The 24,653-nt window shown below is 34.2% G+C and overlaps 2 protein-coding genes across 3 annotated transcripts in view; both read left to right on the top strand.

Moving 5' to 3' along the window:
• Nucleotides 1–315: 315 nt before the first annotated feature.
• On the top strand, nucleotides 316–6,585 carry LOC108331908 (periodic tryptophan protein 2). The gene is made up of 7 exons (XM_017566912.2): nucleotides 316–1,674; nucleotides 1,830–2,081; nucleotides 2,167–2,259; nucleotides 2,559–2,930; nucleotides 4,730–5,074; nucleotides 5,583–5,810; nucleotides 5,909–6,585. Exons 1-7 carry the CDS (start codon nucleotides 475–477, stop codon nucleotides 6,077–6,079), a joined length of 2,661 nt encoding a protein of 886 aa, XP_017422401.1. The 5' UTR covers nucleotides 316–474; the 3' UTR covers nucleotides 6,080–6,585.
• A 9,623-nt stretch (nucleotides 6,586–16,208) lies between these two features.
• Nucleotides 16,209–24,653, top strand: part of LOC108330161 (187-kDa microtubule-associated protein AIR9) — a 34,945-nt gene continuing 26,500 nt past the window's right edge. The window contains exons 1-12 of one of the 2 annotated variants that reach the window (XM_052875994.1): nucleotides 16,209–16,411; nucleotides 16,526–17,336; nucleotides 17,789–17,860; nucleotides 21,282–21,347; nucleotides 21,446–21,517; nucleotides 21,648–21,713; nucleotides 21,817–21,879; nucleotides 21,980–22,045; nucleotides 22,677–22,776; nucleotides 22,974–23,308; nucleotides 23,397–23,511; nucleotides 24,520–24,640. In XM_052875994.1, coding sequence (XP_052731954.1) covers nucleotides 16,557–17,336; nucleotides 17,789–17,860; nucleotides 21,282–21,347; nucleotides 21,446–21,517; nucleotides 21,648–21,713; nucleotides 21,817–21,879; nucleotides 21,980–22,045; nucleotides 22,677–22,776; nucleotides 22,974–23,308; nucleotides 23,397–23,511; nucleotides 24,520–24,640 — 1,856 coding nt within the window. In that variant the 5' untranslated portion in view covers nucleotides 16,209–16,411; nucleotides 16,526–16,556. The remainder of the gene's footprint in view (nucleotides 16,412–16,525; nucleotides 17,337–17,788; nucleotides 17,861–21,281; nucleotides 21,348–21,445; nucleotides 21,518–21,647; nucleotides 21,714–21,816; nucleotides 21,880–21,979; nucleotides 22,046–22,676; nucleotides 22,777–22,973; nucleotides 23,309–23,396; nucleotides 23,512–24,519; nucleotides 24,641–24,653) is intronic. The other variant, XM_052875995.1, reaches the window with a different exon arrangement.

Below are 24,653 nucleotides of genomic sequence, written 5' to 3'. Positions count from 1 at the left end.
TTTAACTTTTCATTACAAATTAAAAAATTTGTCTTTATAAATTTCAAATCCTCCCAAGCACTTTTAAATTAAAATATATTCTTAAAGATACGAGATAAAAGAATATTCCAAAAATTAGGTGAAGAAATTATAAAAACAATAAATAATATTACAAAATAGTTAAAAAGGGAAAATTAATTTACTCCTGCGTTTATAGTTTTTTTTATCGGGTTGAAGAAAGAAAGGACTACTGTCATTTATTTTTAATTTAAATTAATAACATGGAAAAAAACAAGTTATCTAATTAATTATAAACGTGTCTTCTTAATAAAACGCTACCGTATGGTGTTGGACTTCAACACAGATTACTCCTGAAACCCTAAACTCATAAACCTCGATTCCCGCCACACACCACCGTGAACTCTCGCAGTTCATGCAAGTAAAGCACCCGTTCTACTCTACCACCACCACCACGACCGCCATCGAAACAAAGCAATGAACTTCAGGTTCCAGAATCTGTTGGGAGCCCCCTACAGAGGGGGCAACGCGGTAATTTCAAACAACACCCTGCTGCTCTCCCCTGTGGGTAACCGCGTCGCCGTCACCGACCTCCTCAAGTCCGAAACCTCCACCCTCCCCATCCAGTCCTCCTCCAATGTTGCCAGCATCGCTGTCTCCCCTGACGCCACATTCCTCCTCGCCGTCGACGACCGCAATCGCTGCCTCTTCATTAACCTACGCCGCCGCGTCCTCCTCCACCGCATCTCCTTCAAGGACCGCGTTGCCGCCGTAGAATTCAGCCCTGACGGGGCTCTCATCGCCGTCGCCACCGGAAAGCTTGTCCAGATCTGGCGCTCTCCGGCCTTCCGCCGCGAGTACTTCCCCTTCGAGCTCGTACGCACCTTCGCCGAGTTCGACGCGAAAGTAACCACCCTCGATTGGAGCCCGGACTCCAAGTACCTCATCGTCGGGTCCAAGGATTTAACCGCGAGAATCTTGTGCTTGAAGAAATTGAATAGTGGTGGAAAGAAAAAACCCTTTTTGCTCCTAGGGCACAGGGATTCGGTTGTTGGTTCGTTCTTCGGTGTCAATTCGAAAACTAGTAGAGTTTGTAAGGCTTATACGATTACGAGGGATTGTTACTTATTTAGCTGGGGTTTTACTTCTGATAGTGGTGGTGAGGCTGAGGGTTCGGAGCCGCCCTCGCCAGGGACGCCGGAGAGGGACGCGGAAAGGAATTTGGAGGTTGTTGAGAATGATGGTGTGAAGAAGAGGAAGAAAATTGATGTTGAGGATGGTGATGAGGGTTACCTGAGTAAGGGAAAGTGGGAGTTATTGAGGAAGGATGGGTTTATGCAGGGATGGGCAAAAGTGACAGCATGTGATTATCATAGGGGGCTAGATATGGTGGTTGTTGGATTTTCTAATGGTGTGTTTGGGTTGTATCAGATGCCAGATTTTGTGTGCATTCATTTGCTATCTATTTCAAGGGAGAAAATTACCACCGCTGTGTTTAACGAGCTTGGGAACTGGCTGACATTTGGCTGCGCCAAATTGGGGCAGCTGCTGGTGTGGGAGTGGCGTTCTGAGAGCTACATTTTGAAGCAGCAGGGTCATTACTTTGATGTTAACTGCGTTGCCTATTCGGCAGACTCGCAGCTCCTTGCCACTGGAGCAGATGATAATAAAGTGAAGGTGATTGAATTTCACTTGTGGTTGGTGGGGTTTTGTAATTGGATCCAGTTTTAACTGATTTCTTTGTTTTGTGCCTTTTGTATTGTGTGTTGCGCTGGTTTTAAATTGAATGTTTGAATTGAACTGAAGTGAAAGCTCTGTTGTTGTTTTTACAGGTGTGGACACTTTCGTCAGGATTTTGCTTTGTTACATTTTCGGAGCACACTAATTCTGTTACGGCTTTACATTTTATGGCAAGTAACAATTGCCTTCTTAGTGCATCTCTTGACGGGACCATTCGTGCATGGGATTTATTACGCTACCGGAATTTTAGGACCTTTACAACCCCTTCTTCTAGACAGTTTGTTTCCTTGACAGCTGATCAAAGTGGTGAAGTGATATGTGCAGGCACTTCAGATTCCTTTGAGGTATAGTTTTGTACAAATTAGGTTGATTCTAACTATTTCATTATTATTTTACCATTCACCCTTTTTGCTCAATCATGTGTAACAGATTTTTGTTTGGTCAATGAGAACGGGACGCTTGCTGGATGTGCTTAGTGGTCACGAAGCTCCTGTTCATGGGCTGGTCTTTTCTCCTACAAATGTTAGTTATATTTTCTTCTGCTGATATTTGCTTGCATAAGTTGATTTCTTATCTTGTGTAGTATTTTTAACCGGTTCCAAGTTTCCTCTTTGGTAGAAATTTATGTCAACTCATGTTTCATGTTCTCAGTTTATAAAATAATATTATCTTCTAAGCATGTAGGACATCATCAAACATCAATAATTTTATTGTTTCTTGAGATATATGACGAAAGGAAGTACTAAAGTTTGTATTTTGTTTTATGTTTTACATCTATAATAACAAAAAACCTTAGCATCATCTCTTTTTGCTTTGTACAGGCTGTCTTGGCTTCATCATCATATGATAAATCTGTTCGGCTGTGGGATGTCTTTGATGGAAAAGGAGCAGTTGAAACATTTCCTCACACTCATGATGTTCTTACAGTAGTGTATCGTCCAGATGGAAGGCAGTTAGCTTGCAGCACATTAGATGGGCAAATTCATTTTTGGGACCCAGTAGATGGTTTGTTGATGTACACTATAGAAGGTTCTAGAGATATTGCTGGTGGGCGTCTTATGACTGACCGTAGGTCCGCAGCTAACTCAACTTCAGGGAAGTTCTTTACAACTTTGTGTTATTCAGCTGATGGAAGCTACATATTAGCTGGGGGAAGTAGCAGATACATCTGCATGTATGATGTTGCAGATCAGGTTGGTCTACATGCACTTTGGTTGATTTTTCATATATATGTAAAAGTCACAGCTGTGGTTGTAAACATTTTATCCTCTAGGAAGCTTCTATATTGATTTACTGTACATGTTAATGTCATGCATACTCTCGATGTGTTTTTACTCTTCAGTTTTGTCCAACTCATTAAGGGTTAAACAGGTATGTTTTGCATGTAGGGCAATTAGATAATTCATAAACTACAAAAAACATGAAATATTTTACTAACTTTTGTATTATAATGATACAAACCTACTCAGTAATAACTTTATGTTAACGCAACCTTCTATATCATAACTTTTTGTCTAAATATCAAAGCTTAAATACTGTATGGGGTCCATGTCGGGTCCATGTCTACTGTTGCCCTTTAGTAAATATGGATCGGTTAAAAATTGAAGAGGCGTATCATTTTATACTTTACTTATCGAGCATAGCTTTCTGTTGATGTAGTGTAGTTGCTTCTGAATGTTGTTTTTGAGCCTCATCGAACCTAGTTAAATGATACAGAACTGAAAGGCTGATGAGCTCAATAAGTTCTTGTAGAGAAAGGATGTTCAGTTCACAAGTTTGATCCATTCTTGTGATATTTGGTAAAATAAATCCTTGTGATACCTCCGTCCCTCCTCTTAGAGCTGTAACCAGGCATTTCCATTACAATATGATTTGTTTGAAGGTTTATTTTCACCAGTAACCTAGTTTTCATAAGGGGTTTTTATTATTGAACCAATTCAGTTTCACTAGGTGTCAATCCTAGGGTTACTTCTTTCCAGGATCCAGTCATCCATAAAATCTATAAGTGGCGTGTAATTTGAAAGGTGCTTATTCCATGGATCAATTTTGTCCCGTATTCTCTCCTTTTTTTTCTCCTTTTTTTTATATCCTGAATGATGAGGAACTTCATTTGGTCACTAGGATAGTTGAAAAAAAAGATTATCTTGATGGTTGAGAGATTTCACCTTAAGGGCGTATATCTGGTTGTAAAGTGTCCCTCTCTTTCATGGGTACCTTACCTCATAATCTTTTACCGAACTCCCTCAATTTAATTTACGTTTTACCTAGGTTTCTCAGTAGGAAAATCTTTCTCTTGAAGAGGCAGAAACCATCTATCTTAAGCAAAGGTTGATGAAAGTTTTTTGTTTCTGTTAAGAAGTGAACTTTAAACCTAACTCAACCCCATAAAACCGGCTTGTAAGATGAGGTTTGCACTCACTTATATACTATAAATTGACTTTATCTTTAGTCAATGTGTGACTTTCAACACACCCCTTCACGTCGAGGTATAAACATCATCTCGAGCGTGAGACTAGACATTGATGGGTGGTCCGATAGCGGGTGGAACAACATGCCTAACAAAACAGGTATCGTTAGGATAGGCTCTAACCATAGTTCTTATACCATGTTAAGAGGTGAACTTTAAGCCTAAATCAACTCTACAAAATCGGCTTGCAAGGTAAGGTTTGCATTCACTTATATATTATAAATTACCTTATTTCTATTTCTAGTTGATGTAGGACTTCAAACAGTTTTTATTCTCTGAAATCTATTTTTGCTTAGAAGGTGTTATATTGAATGTCAATGCATCTGATGGTTAAAATATGTTACTCTTGAAGTCTTCTCTCAGCTGTGCCTGATTGGTCTTATTGTTTGCATCCCTTGCCCGTGTGTGTAGTGTAAATAAGGACGGGGTGTTCAAAGTGGATGCAGATTTAAAATGAACTATGTTATCTACTTCTGTTCATATTGTAGTACAGTTCTGTTCATTAATTGAAATCTCTTTGTTCAGGTTTTACTTCGACGTTTCCAGATAACTCACAATCTCTCATTAGATGGAGTGCTTGACATTTTAAACTCAAAAAATATGACAGATGCTGGCCCTCTGGATTTGATTGATGATGACAACAGTGACATTGAAGAAGGCATTGAGAAACAAACTCGAGGGAAACTAGGATTTAACTTGCCAGGATCTTTGCCTAACCGTGGAAGGCCTATTATTCAGACAAAGTGCCTGAGGATTGCACCTACAGGGCGTAGTTTTGTTGCAGCAACAACTGAGGGAGTTTTGGTTTATTCTGTTGATGAATCATTCATATTTGATCCAACTGACCTTGACATAAATGTTACACCAGAGGTAATTTAACTTTTTGAAAGAACTACTACTGTTTATTTCAAAGCATATATAAGAATATTCTAGAACTTTTTTCTGTTGTAAGAAATAAGTTGGAGAACACCTACTCTGGTAACTTCTTGTCATCCAATAATTTGTGTTTTGAGTCGTTATGATGGTACTTGACATATACTTGCATGAAAAGGACGCAATTTTCTTCTTGAAAGTGCGGATTTTTTCACATCATTGTTTTTTTTATTCATGACAGTAAACATAAAATTCAAGAAAAGTATGATTTCGTTTCTCAGCAATTTATTAAAAATGGTAAAAATTTCCGTCAGATATAAATGAAGATAACTAAGTCCTAGATCCGTCTTTTCATTTTAATCATGAAAACAAGGAATCAAAATCAACATTGAAAATAATGCAGCATATATAAATTTAATAGCACTCCATCTAGCTGTATATGATGTTCTTCCTTCACTGCACTGTTTTGATGTCGTTAATAACTTGAGCTGGCATTTTGGAACAGGCTGTTGAAGAAGCTCTTCGTGAAAATCAACCAAGTAAAGCCTTGATCCTTAGCCTTCGCTTGAATGAGGATTCCTTCATTAAAAAATGTATATTTGCGGTTAGTCCAGCAGATATTCCTGCAGTTGCCACGTCAATCCCTTACAAATATCTCCAACGATTAGTGGAGGCACTTGCAGATCTCTTAGAAAACTGCCCACATTTGGAATTTATACTTAGATGGTGTCAGGTATTCTTTACTTGCTTAGATTTAGTCTTTTCATAAGTTTGCTGCTCAAGGTGATGGCAGTTCTATAAAATCATTTTATCTTTGGTATGATTTGACAGGAGCTCTGCAAGGCCCATGGGAATTCTATTCAGCAGAACTCTCGCAATCTGTTACCATCATTAAAATCTTTGCAGAAAGCAATCACTAAAATTCATCAGGATCTATCAGATACATGTTCCTCCAACGAATATATGCTGCGGTATTTATGCTCTTCTGGTGCCAAAAAATGAATTTTAAGAATTCACGCGTTGGATTTTAGCAGCTTTGCTCAAGAATCCCTTTCCAACCTCGGTATTATTTTAATCTGGTATCTGATGAACATCATTAGCAAGTAGCAACTAGCAACTAGCAAGCAACCTCTGAAGAATCCAGCAGGATTTTGATGTAATTTCCAATTGAATGAAGTTTCAATTTCTTGAAGGTGTGGCCTCCGTGAGGTGTGTTTCACGGTCTACTGGCAATTTAACCAAGACATCTCTTGAGAGGCATTTCTTTGTAATGTGGTGGTTAACAGATTGCAGAGGTTGAGGTTCCTGCTTGATATACGCAGCAATGTGTTTGGAATCAACTATTTTAGAATTAATTAATAGAAAATGTTCGAAAATTTTGGTCAGAAATTTTGCCCCGATGATAGCAACCACCTTGGGTGGTATCGAATGTGGAATTTTTTATTGGTGTCTTGTACCATTGTTATTGGCTGTTTATAAGTGAAATTAATTGTTGGCAACGTTCTCAATTTCTAGGAACCTTCGAGTTTTTCTGTTCCAGGAATATCTTTGATGAATGTTCAGTTTTAGAATTTAGTATTGGACAATAATATGTTATATAGATTTTTTAACATATTGACATAGTATACGTATTATTTGTTTCTTTGGTTTAAAGTATATTAGTATAATAATAAATAAATAATGGATTAATAAGAAAATGACAAGTGTATTATATAAAAATATTGTGAAAAAGTTCAACCTTTACAACTAAAAATTATACTATATTATTTTGTAGCTAGAACCAACCTTAACTAAAAATGTCTCTTACGTTTAAATTGTCAATATTTAAAACATGTTTAAATAAAATCACATTTTATATTTCAAAATACACACATATAGATTAACAGATTAATTATATTTTTAGTCTCTAAATTATAATACAATTCTAGATTTTATCTTTACTTTAAATTTTGATTCATATTTAATAAATACATTAACGTAGTTATTATCATCTAATAATATTAACTGTTTTTAAGTGTTACAAATGATAAATCATGAATACAGTTGGATGATGAGAATTGTATTTATATATTTTTTAAGTATGAAAACATAACAATAAAAGTTAAGATAATTACAAAAATCAAAATCTCATAACGTAAAACCCTAATTCCTCTTTATTTAAATTTCAATAACTTTTCATTCATCAATTCACTCTTTCGAACATTAGATGTTCCTTTCAAATATCTCAATAGGGTAATATTCGCATCAGACCGCTGCCCATAATCATGGAAGACTCAACTCTTTCTGAAATCACAGCACCATAATTTTCAAGTATTTCTTACACCAGTCTAAATTAAAAGTGATTCTTAAACTAGTCTAAATTAAAAGTGAGTTTATTCTAAATTAAAACTAAACTTGCAAATTACTTTAATGTTCTTGGAGTGTCGCTTTTTACCTTCATAAACTTTTCGTTCAAAGTAAATTTTGATCAAATCTAAATTAAATATAAAAGTAAACTATTAAAATAGTATTTATAAATATACTACATTGACCATAAATTCCATTTAAGTGAGTTATGTTTACGAGTCTATTAACCTAATAATCAAATTATCTATGATATTAGACTCATTTTTGGCTATGTGACGTCGGAATTGTTGTTGGAATGTCTTCAACAAGCATCGCACGAGAAGATGTTGATAGGCGATATCCGATTAATGCTACTAGCAGAGTATCTGGTTTATCTAATATCTGATCAAGTTGTCTGTCATAAAGTATTTAAAGATTATTTTATTGGTTGTAGGTTGTTCAATTCTAAATATATGATAATAATACAATGTCACCATTATATACAGGTGTACACCAGATAGTTACTATAATACGAACGTCAAATTCACAATTATTATAAAATAATCATTAAATTTTTCGTTTAATTTTGTAAGAGCTTTCTATATTATTACCGAACATTCAACATATAACCGAACGATTATTTTTACAGAAAAAAAAATGATGAACATTCGGTTCACCAAAACTATATATACTATATGACCGAACGGCCATCAACTATTCAGCAAGAGTCTCACCATTCAGCTCCTGCTCCAGCGTAAGCTCTTCCCCTTCTACTCACATCCAACAAGGATGATCATTGCAATAGAAAACCGAACGGTAACATGGATAAAACAGAAAACAAGGATAAGCTACTATAATTCAATTAAGCATGTATTCACACATGTAATAAACTACAAGCCCTTACAGAACGAACGCTATAACATACAGGAGCCAATATAGATATCACACATAACTGAAATATAATAATACTATACAACCGACACTTGACTTGACCATCCGGATTGTATGAATACGTAGCTTGAGGTCGTTCGTGCACTCGGGTGATGTAGTAATTGGAAAACCATCATCTGCCACCCGAGGTTAGTCCGTTATAACTCACCCAATTACCTATGGGCTAGGATCTCCTGTCATTCTCACACAATGACTTACCCATCTCTACTTGAGAACTGGTAATCATCAGAATGTCAGGATGAACTCCATGAATTTCACTATCCGTATTCATACTTTACCACCACAATAACCTTTCACTGAGACATTCCTCCCCGGAATTCTCTTCCGCATTACTTAAAAACATACACATATACTTGAATACCCATAATGTTTGTCATTCATAATGAATCTTTACTATGATAAACAACCAGCACCAATCCATAACATCAGCATAACAAGATCAGACAACATTTCATATAAAAAGATTGAACTCTCACGTAATACTACTTTTAAATACAACTGGACAAGAAAGATCAATGCAACAGACAAAATAACCGATCGTTCATGTAATCGTGAGGACTTTGACATGAACCAAACCCATTTTTAAGAATACACACTCTAATTAAATCAAATTCTTAACTTAAGGTTGAACTATATTTAACTCGTCTCGCCACTAGAACGAACGGTATTCCACTATCCGACAAAATCGAACGCTTAAAGCTTATACTGAGCACTTATAACTACTGACACTTGGTGTAAGACCGAACGTTACTTCCTTATTTGACAAAGCCGAACGCCTAGAGCTTATACCGAACACAGTGATTACTTCTACAAACTATTCAATAAACCTAATATTTTTAAGGAAATCGAACGTTAAGATATTTTAGCTGAAATATAAATAAACTTATACACTATCATAAAGGAACATATCTTAAGCCTATTACTAGTACGAAGTTTACTAATAATAATTTATGAACTATCACAAACCCAATTTACCTAATCCAATAAGACTGATTAAAACTGTATATAACCATCAACACTTGATATATTAATCACTTCCTATAAAATGAACGGCTACAAACTAGTAAGGCCAAAATGCTAACTCTATTGATAGTTTATTCACCAACCATAACCGAACGATTGAAACCGAACACCCAACTATTCTACGTAATTTTGCAGAATCCTTATCGACTTATACAGAACCACCAAAATCCATAAATCATACAAGTCATACACTCATATACAAATCATCAATCCATTCATTCCATACATACACAAAATCAACACATGCATAATTAAATTTAATAGCTTCCTTTACCTCTTAACAGACAACTCGCTCACAAGATGGAATTTGCACCACAACCAGACACTCAACCTCCCAGATTTACTGTTTTTAGGAAAACAAACCACCCAAAAGACCAGAACCGTGATTAAAACCTTAGAAGAAGAAGAAAATAAACACATGCAACAGAAACTTGGTTTGCATGTGCCCCAAACTAAACTTTATTAAAATTAGAAAGACCTACCAGTTCAAACCACTAAGCGTTTGGTTGAAAGTAGGATCCTAGCCACCAGCAACCTTACATACACTTTGATGGATGATCAGATGGAAGAAGACGTGAGATTCAATGGAGGAAAAGCTGATAATTTTAGAGAGAAGTTAGAGAGAAGGAGGAGAAACTAGTTCAGAAGATTTGGAGGAGAAGATCGCATGCAGAGAGTGGAACCAACTTTTGAAATTTTAGCTTATATACTCCCTCAGAAAAAACCGATCGTCCACTCTTCTGACACCACCTGTCTTCCACTTCTCGAAACTCGTTCTTTTCTTGCAAACACTCATTTTCCATTACGATAGAAAATTTAATGGTTCTGACATCGTGATCTTAAATAACTAAATTAAAGGTTATAATTAACAGGGCCGAGGGAATCTTCAATTATATACCGTAAATTTAAAAAATATAGATTGAGGTAAGACTGATAGATGCGAAAGTCAAAATCCAAAAAATTATTTCCTAAAATCTTCGTAATGAATTTGAACAAATATTTAGCTTAAGAAGTTGACACATTTGGACCTATACAAATCAATGTTATATATATATATATATATATATATATATATATATATATATATATATATATATATATATATATATATATATATATCAGCACTGAATTTCGTTTGATTTTTTTAAAAAGAAAAATATTTAATTAAAAAGTAAAAACTTAAAAAAAAATTAATTTTAATAAATAATAATAGATTTTTCTAACAAACTTTCATCTCAGCGATTTCAATAAAATTCAGCTTTTTCAACAAAATTTCTTTGGATTTTCTAAAATATCAGGAGAGATTTTATAACAATACAAGATTTTCCTCATACGACAATAATTGGAAGAGACTACACTACACTCTCCTGTTCTATGCTGGCGTCTCTCGTAGATCCCACACCTTATGAATGTGAATTAAAACGCGTGATGAATGTTTATATATGCATATCTGGATTTTCGTTGTAATAAACAATAATATATGATGATAAATTACTTCACTATTTTCTGATTTTAATACGAATATATCTCACGATATATATCGTATACAATGCCTAAAATCTTATTAGTATTACATAAAACTAAAGTATATAAACATTAGTAAACTTTTTTATTAATGAATAAACAAATTAATATGTTTGTTAGCTTTTGTAAAATCATATTAAATTGTGTTTTAAAGCATTTTAAAATATTTTCCCAAATATTGATCAATGTGAACTGAAAAAAGTTCATATTTATCATATGTACTCTAAAATAGTTGTGTTAATAGATTGCGTTTAATGATAAATATTAGATTTAACTTCAAGTTTGATAGATAAAAGATTCAAAAACACTTTTCAAACTTGTTTTTATTAAATATGTCAAAGCAAAGCTAGTTATAGTAAAGCGACATTGAATTTAAAGAAAAAATGAGAGAGAAAGGAAATCCCTGTAAATGTTTTATCATGTTTATTTATAACAAACACTTCTCAATCAGTTTATTGAGTTTAATTTGGGCAGATTAATGATACAAATATACATATAATATAATATAATATATATAATGATTATTTGAAAACAATCACTCTAACTAAAATTTCAAATATTAGTTAGATAACAATTCTTCTTGACTAAAATTTATAAGTATTATCTAGATCATAATTACTATTAAGTAAAATCTTGAATATTGTTTCGACTTGATTATTTTTACTAATTCATTTTTAGGATATAATTATTTATGATTGAAAATGTAAGAGCTTGAAAATGTAAGGCTACTGGACCCTGCAGCCTGGCCCAAAAAGCTAAGGGCATTAGGACCTTAGAAGATGTCTCATTTTTCCCGCTCTGAGTTCATTTTCCAGTTCCCCTTTCTCTCTCTAAACTCATCTCCATTTTCTCCTTCTTGCTCTGCCTTCTCCCTACCCTTGCACTCATTTGAACCGTTTGAAATTTCAAATAGGTAGTGTTCTTTCGCTCACGGAGTTGAGAGCTTCCCTTCTATCCGATTATATTTATATTTGGACGGGTAAGTCAGTTTCTCCACTTTTTCTTGAACTTAGGGCATGCAACTTTAATGGTTGCATGGTGCTCCTTTTGATTCTCTGTCTATTCTAGCTGTAAGAGCTGTTTCCATCACCATTTAGGTGGTTGTAGGGCACTGTTTGAGTTTCGCTGTGAAGGCACAGTTAGGGCATTCTAGTTGGCTGTACTGCTCAACTTCAAGGGGAGCTAATTATTTTTGTATGAATTTATTATATAAAAATATATGCATATGAATGTTGAACTGGTGTGCTCTTGTGAAACTGTTTTATGACTTTTATTGTATTGGGTGTTATAAATAAAACTGTGAAATTGCGCATGTTGTGATGTGATGAATTTAATTTGTTTTGAATGAGTTTGTTGGCTGAAATTAATCTTGTTGAAGGTCTGGAGTAAGGGTTCTGTAATAGCATGTATATGGGTATTAAATAGATGTAGAGGTATTGTTTGAGGTTGTTGTGAGAGGAAGTGAAAATATTAAAATTAGGCAGTTCAGATTTAGAGCATAAGAGAACATGGTAGATAATTTAATAAATTAATTGTTAATTATTGAGAGCCTTTCTTTGTTGGTAGGATAGAGGAACCTTAAAAACTTGAGTTGGCACATCCCTGATCATAGAGCAGCCTTTAGACATCTGGGTCCTCTCCGGTGACGTAAAAAAAGATCTCTACTAGGATGAAAATAAAATAAAACAAGTTGATTGTAGATGCATAAAGTTATCATGTGTTAATTTATAGCCAATTTGTGTTTGAAATTTAAAGTAAAGATCCATATATATATATATATATATATATATATATATATATATATATATATATATATATATATATATATATATATATTAGTTTAATGGTGCGTTGGTATTTTCAAACAATAACTCCAATATCCATTTTGCAATTTATGATTTACAGGGTGGGCAGTTAGTTATCATTAATTTGATGTGCTTCTAATATAATATAAATTTGTATATTTACAAGATACTGTACGTATCATATATATATATATATATATATATATATATATATATATAATAAAGTAAGGATAGTTGTTTCTTATATTGAAACGTGAGTGTTAATCAATAATTATATTACTTGTTGGTATGTATAAATTGATGCATTTTATGAGCTGTTATGGGTTAGTTGGAGTTGTTTGGTTCTTGGTATTGATTAACTTAGATTCAATTGTGGAGATGTTATTTTTATAATTTGTGAGTGGTCAGTAATGTATATTGTTGAGATTGTGTATATGTTGATTGTGGCAGAAAGTATATGATTACAAAGTGATGAAAGTATGATCCAAGTTGTAAATCAAGTTCCATCTGTGTAGGATCTCTTGGTGAGATCCTTAGTGTAGAATGATTGCATGGTAGCTCAGTCTTGGGGATTTTCCTGACGCTCCAATGGTTTTTCATTCTCAAGTAGAGAGGATTGATCCATGTGGTGAGGAGTAGCAGGAGGTCCTAGTCTTGGAGGCTTCCAGTATGCTCCAGGGCGCGGAACGAATTAACCTCGTGAGTGTGGTAGGGTGGAACCCATTGGCAACGGCTTTGCAAAGCAGTAGAGGCCACCACGAGTGCATAACCGCCATAGCTCGACAATCATTCTGGTCCGGACGAGTCGGTCTATAAAACAATGAGTCTTGTGATGTCAATGTATCATGTTTGAGTGGCTTTTACATGTCGTGTGTGATTGAATAACATGATTTTTATATCTAGCTCACCCTTGCTTGTTTGTATTGCTTGTGTATGTTTCTTCTTGCGATGATCATCCACTTAGATGGGAGCAGATGACGAGGAAGTTCCTTTAGAGACAGCTCTGGAGGTTGAGGACAATGCTGCTGCCTAGTCTCCTAGGATGCTATTATTTGAATTTATATTCTAGGATACTAATTCCCATTTCAGCTTATATTTTATATCTTTTTGAAGTTTAAACTTATATTCTGAAGTTACTTAGAGGATGACTACTCTCAACTGCTTTCCTATATTATGCATGTGGACATCTTTATTATATATGCTCTCTGTATAATTAGGATGTCACATAAGTATTGTCTAGAACTCAATCATCCATAATTAGTAATTAGGCTGAATATTATTTAAAATACAACCAATTGACTTAAATCCCAATAATTATTTGAATACAAATCAGTTAAAGGTAAAGCAGATATAATACTAGCTTAAGTTCTCCAAGAAGAAAAAACAAAGGCCTAAAAAATTAGCGTTAATATTTTCTCTATTAAATTAATTATAGATTTATGTTATCAAAAAATGTCTCAAAATTTCTCTATTAAATTAATTATAAAATTTTTTAAGAAAAAAAGACCTCAAAATTTTTTAGCAGTAATATATCTCTGTTAAACTAATTATAGATTTATATTTGAGAATAAAATTTAATTAAATATTATTCGAGTTTTTAAATTGTTATTGATATTAAAAATGATATTTAATAACTTAAAATACTTTTTTAACAAATTATATTTTTGTTTGGAAAAAAAATAATGATTAATTATCTTTATTGTTTTATAACCAAATTTTATTTTTATTTAATATTTTTTATCTATGTGACTTTCGTAGATTTTAGGTTGTCTCTCTTTGTTTTCTTTCATCCTAAAGTTTTTATCTTAAAGATTTTGATAGATTTTATTTTTTAATACTTTTCGATTTATAAGTTTTAAAAGTTTTTCTACATATAATTTGATGGGAACTGAAGTTTTTTATGAAGTTTTTTATTTAGATTAAACTGCAAAATTATTAACTATATTAAGATTTAGATGAAATTTCTAATAAAATAAGAATACAAGTTGAAAATCAAAAACATTATGAAAAGTTAAATAAAAAAAATTATCACAATTTAATAAATAATTTTACATAAAAAAATTGAAAAATAAATTTGAATTGAAAAACCTCATTCTTCCCAAACCCTTAAGTGGCCACTTTTGAACAGCAACTACTCTGAACTAAAAATCAAATGTTCTACAGATGAAATAATATAGTATATCATTGGATTACTAATAAAAAGGTTGTGTTACAATTTATACAATATTAATTTACTATATTATATTACTCTTGAGCAGGAATAATGTTATTTCTCACAACTACATAGAATAAGGATAATTAAATATAATGTGTACATTATATTATATGACTGTTTAAATAGAGACATGGTCATATTATTATCTAATTACAAATTTGTATTAATTTGCTTTACTTCAACTATAAAATTAATACATGACTATTTTGGTCACACATAACTTTAAAATGAATAAATAATGAAATTTATTATTTAAAATTGTTTTACCTATATTTTTATATAAATATTTAGTTTACACTTTTATATTAATTCATAAATGATAAATAGAAAATAACAAAAAAAAACAAAAAAACAATATATATATATTTATTTCTTTATATATATATATATATATATATATATATATATATATATATATATATATATATATATATATAACAAAACTAAAAATAAATAAAAACAATTTTAGACAACTTTTTTTTATATTAAACTATCATTTCATATAAACATGTGTATGATGGCACATATCACCTTAATTATCTTATATTTAATGTGAAATTATGTATAATTATTAATGAAAAAGATTTATTTTATAACTTTTTTGTAATCATTGTTTTAGCACATAACTGTTACAAATATATTATTTTAATAACAGTGATAAAAATTAATCTTATCGTGAGAAAAAAAAATAGACATGTCGTGTGTTTTCACTAATTTAAGATTATCTGAATATAGTAAAATTATCTTAATTAAATATTTTACTTTAAAATAACATCCATTCCACGTTATACATTGTATAACTGCCCTTGTAAGACCATAAAATACGCGATATTGACTTTAACGGTAAATAAAACATTTCCATAGTTTTTTATATATATTAATTTTTTTAAGAGGTAAAGGATAAGCATTTTTCTTATTTCATGATAGTTTTTATTTATTTCTTTTAGAAGATTTATGTTAATATGTTGTAGTAATTTTAAAATACATTCTAAGTCGTAAACCGAGGACAAACCATTTTCTATTTTTTTTTTCTTACTATCCCGAATAACCAAAATGAATGAAATTTTGTAATTTCGAAGTTTAATTGATAGAGGGAAAAAAATAATGAAGTGATGAGGACAAAAAGAAAATCACTTTTTTGTCCACGAGTGGCTCCTTCCTTCGTCTCACAACCCGCCCTTACTTTGGCGCGTGCTATCGACAAATTTTTTTGAAAATATTGAGAGAACCCTACCCTACCCCACAAGGGTCCATTCCCACTTTTTGCTTCATTTCTATACTCTCGTTTATTGGTTCCAGCTCCTGTGTCCCTCTCACACTCAATGCACCTTTTGCTTTTTGGCTACCCTCTACCCACTCTCTCTTCTTCATTCTCAACTCCTCTGTTACTCTATCTTCATATTCTAATCCAGCTTTGCTTTTAGATCTCTACATTTTTTAGCTACCTCGTGAAGAACCACTTTAATCACGCACATTCTGCTCTCTCTTCACGTTATGTTTCTTTTCTTTTCTCCCTCGCACTTAGATCCAAACCATTGCGCTTCGCGTTTAGTTTCATGCTTTAGCTCTTTAACTTGTTACTTACTTACTATTTTTGTTTTTCAGTTCGTTCACTTTCTGCAATCTTCGCGGTCGAATGGATGTGTCGTCGGAGCCTTCTGGCGAAGATGTGGCGCCGGAAAAGCCTCTGAGTTCCTCGAAGAAGAGCGTTCCAGAAGTTTCCAAGAGAGCTGCGAAAACCGCCGCAGAATCTGGTGGTGCGGCGAAAAGGAAAGTTGAACCGCGAACCGGTTCGAGTGCCGGTGCCGGCACGGTTGCGGCGAGGAGATCGGGTTTGATTGGCGGTTCCGCGAGTTCGGTTTCTGCGCTGAGACGGAACAGTACCGGAGGATTGTCTCAGAAGTCGTCGATCTCTGTTGCAGGGAGAAAAGCCAGTGCTGAGTCTGTTGGTGGAGGTAAGAGCAGCGTTTCGTCGGCGAGTGAACCTATCCGAAAGTCTCTGCCGGAGCTCCGGCGTAATTCTGTAACTTCTTCACGGGCCGGCGCTGCGGCGAATCCGGTTGCGGCCTCGCCGGTTGGCTCGGCTTCTAGGACTTCTGGTACGAGTAAAGCGGAGGTTGCGAGGAAGCCGGTCAGTAAATTGGCATTGTCGGGTTCAGGTTTGGCTTCGTCTGTTTCGAGAAGGATAAGTTCTTCGTCCGTGGATAGCACTGCCAGCAGTGGAGGTTCTGCTCGAAGGACTGTTTCCAGGGTTTCTTCGCCGACGGTTTCGAGCGGGTTGAAGGCTGGCTCTCTGTCAACGTCGCAGGATAGAGCTTCTGCACTTTCTGGAAGGAGAAAGGGAGGCACTCCTGATAGCCGGGATTCGAAGTTTATCGCGCTTCCGCATGTTGAGATTAAGGCCAATGATGACTTGGTAAGTTTTGTGATCATGGCAACATTTTAAGTTTACTGTTAAGGATTTCATTGGTGAGTTGCTTTGGCTGTCATGTGGATATGGAATTATTGGGGGAAGGAATCGGATGAAGGAATAATGTCTGCATAGGTGTGAACAGTGGAAAGGAAATAATTGCTGGAAAAGAAGGAATTATGAATACCAGTTGAATGATTTTTTGGATGAGTAGGGAACGTTGCAATTAATATATTAGCGAGCACAATCATTCTTGTTGAAATTTGTCGATCCATTTGTCTACGTTTCATTAACTTTTTAGTAACTGTTGCTAGTTGGTGTTTGGTGGGCGCAGTTGCGGGTATCTCTTGTTTTTCTGAAGTTAAACTTCTTCTATTTTATATTGAGCAACTTCGATGGACTTTTCAGACCATTCATCATCTAATTCTGATTTCTAACCCATTTCGATATTATATCAGAGACTGGATCTAAGGGGACACAGAGTTCGCAGTCTCACTGCCAGTGGATTAAACTTATCCTCAAACTTAGAGGTAAATGTATCTTCTGTTTATCTCACTATGTATCTTACATAATATGTTCAATGTTGTTTATTACAATGTTTAAAACAATTTATGCTAGGGAACAACCAAATTTTATTTACGTCTTATATAGCAATGAGCATCTTTATATAAATATATTTATGTCGACATGCTCTCTTTTAGTTGCTTTAGTTATTTTTTGTCGTTTTCCTTTTGTCTTTGTATTTTTGGAATACAACTCATTCTACTGTCTGCATTGAAAAACACAGTAAGTGCAAATTATTCACTGGCATGAAAGAATAGATTTGAGGAAAGTGCACTGCGTTTTTGGTGCCCCATTATGTATTAACTATTAAGCTTAAGCACCTCATTGACACGGATAATGTAAAAATTATATGAATTTGCTCTTTGGTATATGTATATATCCAATGTTGTGTCTGCAAGGGTCATATACCACGTGAAGTTAACTGTAAGTTACATAACAAATGATCTGAAATAGTGATTAAGTTTTGTATTTCCTTGTATATTAACTTACCTTATGATTGCAAGCCTTAGAGAAAAACACATTGATAGTCTTGGAGTTTGGACTTAGGTTCTAAATCAATTCACAAAACCAAATTGTAAGGTGACAATAAACCTTACAAGCATTGTTTAGGTCATATATTTAGTCAATGTGGGATCCCAACCACTTAAGATTTGATGTCTCGTACCTTTGTTGCCCTACACTGTGACACTTGACTTAGTCTTTTTGAGACATTGTGACCTAGTGGTGACCATATTTGAGTTGGCTTTCTAACAATCCCCTCATGGCTAGGGCTATGGGTCTAGAGTTTGACATTGCAAGTGGTTCAACAATAGATTTAGGATAAATTTCGATATTTTAGAAGTTTTGACTAAGAACCTAAATCAACTTTACAAAACTAGCCTATAAGATGAGGAATGCCCAAGCCGTGCTAGCTTTACTTACGCCACATCTCTAGTTAATATGGGAACTCAACCCACTAAAATTGTAGTGAAAATAGAGTATTGCAAAAGGAAAAGCAAACTTTCTATTTTGCATATGCTCTCCTTTCCAGGGATTTTTCTTTTCATGTGCCCATTCCCAAGCTCTTTCATTATAACAGTCCCAAAAATTAATGAAAACACAAACTAGATGGACTTCCTGAGGTGTGTATGTTTATTGTCCTTAAGGACTTATCTATGGTGTATTGTGCAAGACCTCCAAGATACAATAGAAACTTATCAAATTTTCAAGGAACCTAAAACTAGTAAGAGACTATTTAGACGTAATAACCAGGATATAAGAGAAGAATAAATGAGAGAAGATGTGAATGAAAGAAAAGATGTCTACTTTTGGAGGAGAGCGAGCAATCTATTTATAGGGAGGTAGATGGGTTTAGAAACCCAAGACCCGCAACACAAAATCTGTGGAAGAAACCAAAGATGTGGAACGACCCCAAGGATATATTGCAATGTTCGATTGAAACCACGTGAAGAACTGTTGCGGCAAAATTCTGTTAATAAAATCAATGACCATCTACTATTGATCATAGCACAAACGGAATAAAGTCACAGGTTATAGGGAGCCAAAAGTATATCTCCTTTCTTTTGCAATATTTATAATCAAAGAGCTTGGAGATGGCCCCATGAGAAGAAAAATCCCTGGAAAGGAGGGAGCATGCGGATCGGGAAGTTTGCTTTTCCTTTTGCAATACTCTGTTTCCACTACAATACCCCACATATGCAAAATGTAAGAGATAAAAAGAACATAAAAAGAAAAATCCTCTGTATATCTTCTCATCTTTTCTTCTAATCTTTTCTTCTCTTATATCTTAGCTTTACTCTTTAATAGTTTCTTGCTAGTTCTGAGTTGCTCAAAAAATTCGAGAAGTTCTTATTGTATCTTGATGGACTTGCTATAATACATCACGGGTGAGTCTTTAAGGATAGTGAACATGCACGCCTCAGGAAGTCCATTTAGTGTGTGTTTACTTAAGCTTTTACAACAAAAAGTTAACCTCTTTGTGTATCCACATTATGACACTTCACTTAATATTTCTAGTCAACCCCTTCACATGCAGTTTTTGCCTAGAGATTGTGACTTATGGGTTCCAATTATTGTGACTTTCTTACATATACATGTTATTTTTTAATATATCATATTTCAGGCGTATGACTCTGTTTTTTTGAAAAATGATCGCAATGTTCATCAATATAAGGGAGTTGACTCTACTGTTTGAACCAATATATGTAATTTTTAAGGTGTACACTTGATGAGGATTGTTTGATACATCTTTTATGGGTGTTAGAGAGGTATTTGAGTCAAAGATGATTTCAACACTATGACTCATTAAGCGAGAAGTGTCTGTGCATCAAAGTGCACTGCTTGAATTTTACTCATAGTAGTCATTAACTCATTATAACTACCATTTATGTTCTTTTTAGTCCTAGATTGATGGTGGTTATGTAAATAAAACTGTGTTGTTTTATTATGAATTTTTGTAATCTTGTTTTGTTTCAAGTATTTATGTGTAGCATAAATTATTTAGTTGTATTTATAATATCTAAACAGCATCCGTTCTTCTTCCTGCTATAGTGTTTTCAGAGCAACTGTTATGCACTACGATCTAAGGTTGATAACTTTATTCTATGGTTATATTGGCTTGGGCATACCACTTCTCTAAATGTTTTCTGTCCTTGAAATACTAGGAGGATTGAGTTGATGTTGGTTCAGCTGCAACTATTCCTTTCTACGGCTTTAGGTTTTGTTCTTCAATTTGCCATAACTTGTTCCAAGTACTCCATAGTGCAAATGTGAGTGTATAACTCCTTTGTGTTTGTGTTGGAGGTATCACCATACAAGCTGATTTTGTAGGGTTGAATTAGATTTAAAGTCCATTTCTTCACATCATATTGGAGCCATGTTAGAGTCTATCTTAACGAAATTTTTTGGGTCTATTGTTCCACCCATTATTGGGCTGCTACTAGATCACCTATAAATTTCTAGTCTAATTCTTGAGATATACATGTTTTGTTGTGAGGGGATGTGTTTGAGATTCCGTTTTGACTAGAGATAAAGTTAAATTATAGTATATAAGTGGTGGGTGCAAAACTTATTTTACAAGACAGTTTGTAGGGTTGAGTTAGGTTCAAAATCCACCTCACATCAAATAAAACTCTTGTAGGGGTGCTTGCTGTAACTGACTTGGTTAGTCAGTTACAGTGGTTAATTTGAGATGATTAATGGTTAGTCTGTTGCAGCTGATTCCTTATGAGTCTCTGTGGTATATATAGCTGTGTAAATAGATATTATACATTTTCTCTATAACAGTAAAGGAGAGTGTTTCAAGTTGTATTTTTTTGTACCCTGATTTCTTTCTGTTTTGAGGATTTTAATAAATAATATCATTAAACTTATGATTCTTGTTGGCAGTTTGTTTATCTCCGAGACAATCTCTTGTCTACACTGGAAGGAGTAGAAATATTGACGAGAGTGAAGGTTTTATATAATGATTATTTTCATTCAGGATGTTATGTCTGAACAATATCATAAATGATTTCTATACACTGATTGAAGGAAACTATTTACTTTATCAGGTTCTTGATTTAAGTTTTAATGATTTTAAGGGGCCTGGATTTGAGCCTCTTGAGAATTGCAGAGTACTGCAGGTATGTTGCCTTCAGTTGAATTTAGTTTTTTAATGCGTGGATGATATTGTCTCGTGACTGAGATACGAAAGTTAAAAGATGTGAATACTTGTTTAATAACATCAGTTTGAAATCTTTAACTTATATGCAGCAACTCTATCTTGCTGGAAATCAAATTACATCATTGGCAAGTCTCCCTCAACTTCCTAATTTGGAGGCAAGTTAAAATCCCTTTCTATCATTTTGAATTTTAATTCAGATATTTTACTTCAGCGTCCATAAAAAACTTTTTGGTATCTTCCGTGCTTCATCTTTTGCAGTTCCTTTCAGTAGCTCAGAATAAGTTGAAATCTCTTGCTATGGCTAGCCAACCTCGACTGCAGGTTGTTCAGCTTTATGAAGTATTGGATATATGTATTTTGTGTATTTTCTTGTATGCATGTGTATAACTGAATTGCTTATGAACGAAATAATTTGGTGCAGGTCTTAGCTGCCAGCAAAAACAAAATTTCTACTCTTAAGGGTTTCCCGTATTTACCTGTTCTTGAGGTTAGTAGAAAATTGTTTTCTATTTGTAAGGAATTTCATCATTGATTCCCTTTCTCTAGGAACCTAGTGTTAGGAGGAGTCCTACATTGAGTGGAATGAGTTACTTGATGTGGTACTTAAACCTGAAGGCTCTCCTACCTCATGGACTAGTCTTTTGAACTGGATTCTCCTCTTGTGCTTTAGTACTAATAATTGGTGTTTTTATTGAGAGTTGGGCTATAGAGTGTTCTGCCTAATAGGCTCAATTAAGATGTTAGCCTAATTCTGATAGTTGAGTGAAGCCATTGAGGGGAAAAAAGGCTGCCATCAGTTCTCCTATCTCATGTACTAGTATTTTAGGTTGGGCTCTTCTCTTGTTCTTGAGTTCTACCAATTGTGTTCTTTTTGAGAATTGGGCTATGGAAAAGCTACTTATAGGTTGGATTAAGGTGCAAACCGAATGTTTATAAATGAGTGAAACTGTCTCAAAGAGAAAAGGGTAACCATCAGATTAGTGTAGATAGAGTGAAGTCACCATGGACATTGGGTTGTGAATCTAATTGTGATACATAGTGTTATATTTGCATTTGTGGCTGCATACATAAATATAGACTGGTTGATGTTACTGTCAGTGATCTTTTCTGTACTGTAGCATTTGCGAGTGGAGGAGAATCCTATACTTAAGATGCTTCATTTGGAAGCAGCGTCAATATTACTAGTTGGACCTACATTGAAAAAGTACAATGACAGAGGTATGCATATTGAAGTTATTCTTATTCTTAGCCTTTGGTATGTTTTTTTGTTGTTGTATTGATAGACAACCGATTCTTACTATAGGTTGAAGAGTATGTGCCGTATATGTTTTCTTCAAGTGATTTCTACTGAAATCATTGAACTCTTATATCATGTATTAAGATAATTTATTTATTGAATATGAAAAGTTTTGCAGATCTCTCTCGTGAGGAAGTGGCTCTAGCAAAGCGTTATCCTGCACATACGGCTTTATGCATTAGAGATGGTTGGGATTTCAGTCGCCCTGAGCAAGCTGCAGACTCAACTTTCCGCTTTTTAGTTGAGAAATGGAAAGACCATATTCCTCCTGGTTTTCTCCTCAAAGAAGCCTCCATAGATAAACCTGTGGAAGAAGATGTGTGTCGTTGTCACTTCGCCATTATTCCTGATGGTGCAGCTAGTACAGGCCCCCCATTAGATTTAAAATATCAATGGTTTTGTGGTGATTTATCTCTTTCAAATTTTGCCCCTATTCCGGATGCTACCAGTGAGGTAAAGAGTTGATTACATCATTATCACTGCCTTATACTTGTATATTTGTTTATCTTATTTGTGTTCATTACATTTGTATGATTTTTAGGTTTACTGGCCGAAGCATGATGACATTGGAAAAGTTCTGAAGGTGGAATGCACCCTCACTCTAGAAGAAATGACATATCCTCCTATATTTGCCATCTCACCTCGTATTTCGCGAGGTAGGCCTGTGTTCTATGGCTTTTATTGTATAATTTAGATGAACAGCTAAATTTCTAGATCCTAAGCCTGTATGAATAAAGTGACCTGTGTATTTTATCAGCATAAAGCTGTGGAAGTATGTGTGATGTTTACTGTAAATGCGTTTTTGGATTCCTTTTTTGTTTGTCCTTTTGATTTTGCTGTTTATTTTTATTTTTGTCTGAAACTAAAACATGCATATTCTATTTTGTGTTATTGTGTATACACATTTTTCCAAATATGCTTGCAAACAGATGCATTCTTAAGATTTTTCTTTTTGGAGATAAACCCAACATGCCCTTAAAAGATCATCAGTGAATGTTATGAACCATTGTGTTCCAGAAATATGGTTAATCCTTGATAGGCCCCAAATATCATTGTGAATTAGTGAGGTCCAGATGATTTGTATGGTTGACTTGGGATAAATATAGTGAGTTTGTTTAGCCAAAATACAGGTTTCTCACCGAAAAGAATTTATGGCTTTATTCTTAAACAAAAAGGGGTGCATGTGTTTCAGACATGGAAAACTGAGATGACCAAGTGTATTATGTCTCAACATGATACGGAGGCAGGAAAGGATTGATGGATTAGATGTAGAGCCAAGCTCTCTCTTCTCAGGCAAGGTAATATAGGCCATCAGACATAAACCAAACTTGTCTTTGAGCTCGGTCGGGATTTTGTGATTGCATGAACCGTGATACTTCTCCATTGTATCCCTCATGCTTGTATTATGTGTGTGATATCCTAGTCAAATTTCCTATTATTAGATGTGGAGAAATTGTAAGCTATCTAATTTTTTATGCTGTACTCTTGTAATATTCAATGTTCATTGAGATATTGTTGTCTGACCTGTCTCTTACTGGCCAAAGAACAAGGAGCTGTTTGACTTTAGGGTTGGATTCCATATCAATGTTATGTTCTTTTAATAGTTCCTTAATATGTTCATTCTTCATTCATTTTGAACAATTTTACACTTCTACATCCTCCAGGAAATGGAATTCCAAAGGTTGTAGATCTTGAAGTACATGGGGAACTGGTAGAAGGAAGTATCATCAGGGGTTGTGCTAAGGTTGCTTGGTGTGGTGGAACTCCAGGAAAAGGTGTTGCAAGGTAGGATGGCATT

The sequence above is a fragment of the Vigna angularis genome, chromosome 4, assembly GCF_016808095.1.
Source record: "Vigna angularis cultivar LongXiaoDou No.4 chromosome 4, ASM1680809v1, whole genome shotgun sequence".
NCBI lineage: Eukaryota > Viridiplantae > Streptophyta > Magnoliopsida > Fabales > Fabaceae > Vigna > Vigna angularis.
The sequence above is the reverse complement of the archived record's forward strand: the minus strand, read 5'-3'. Positions and strand labels throughout refer to the sequence as shown.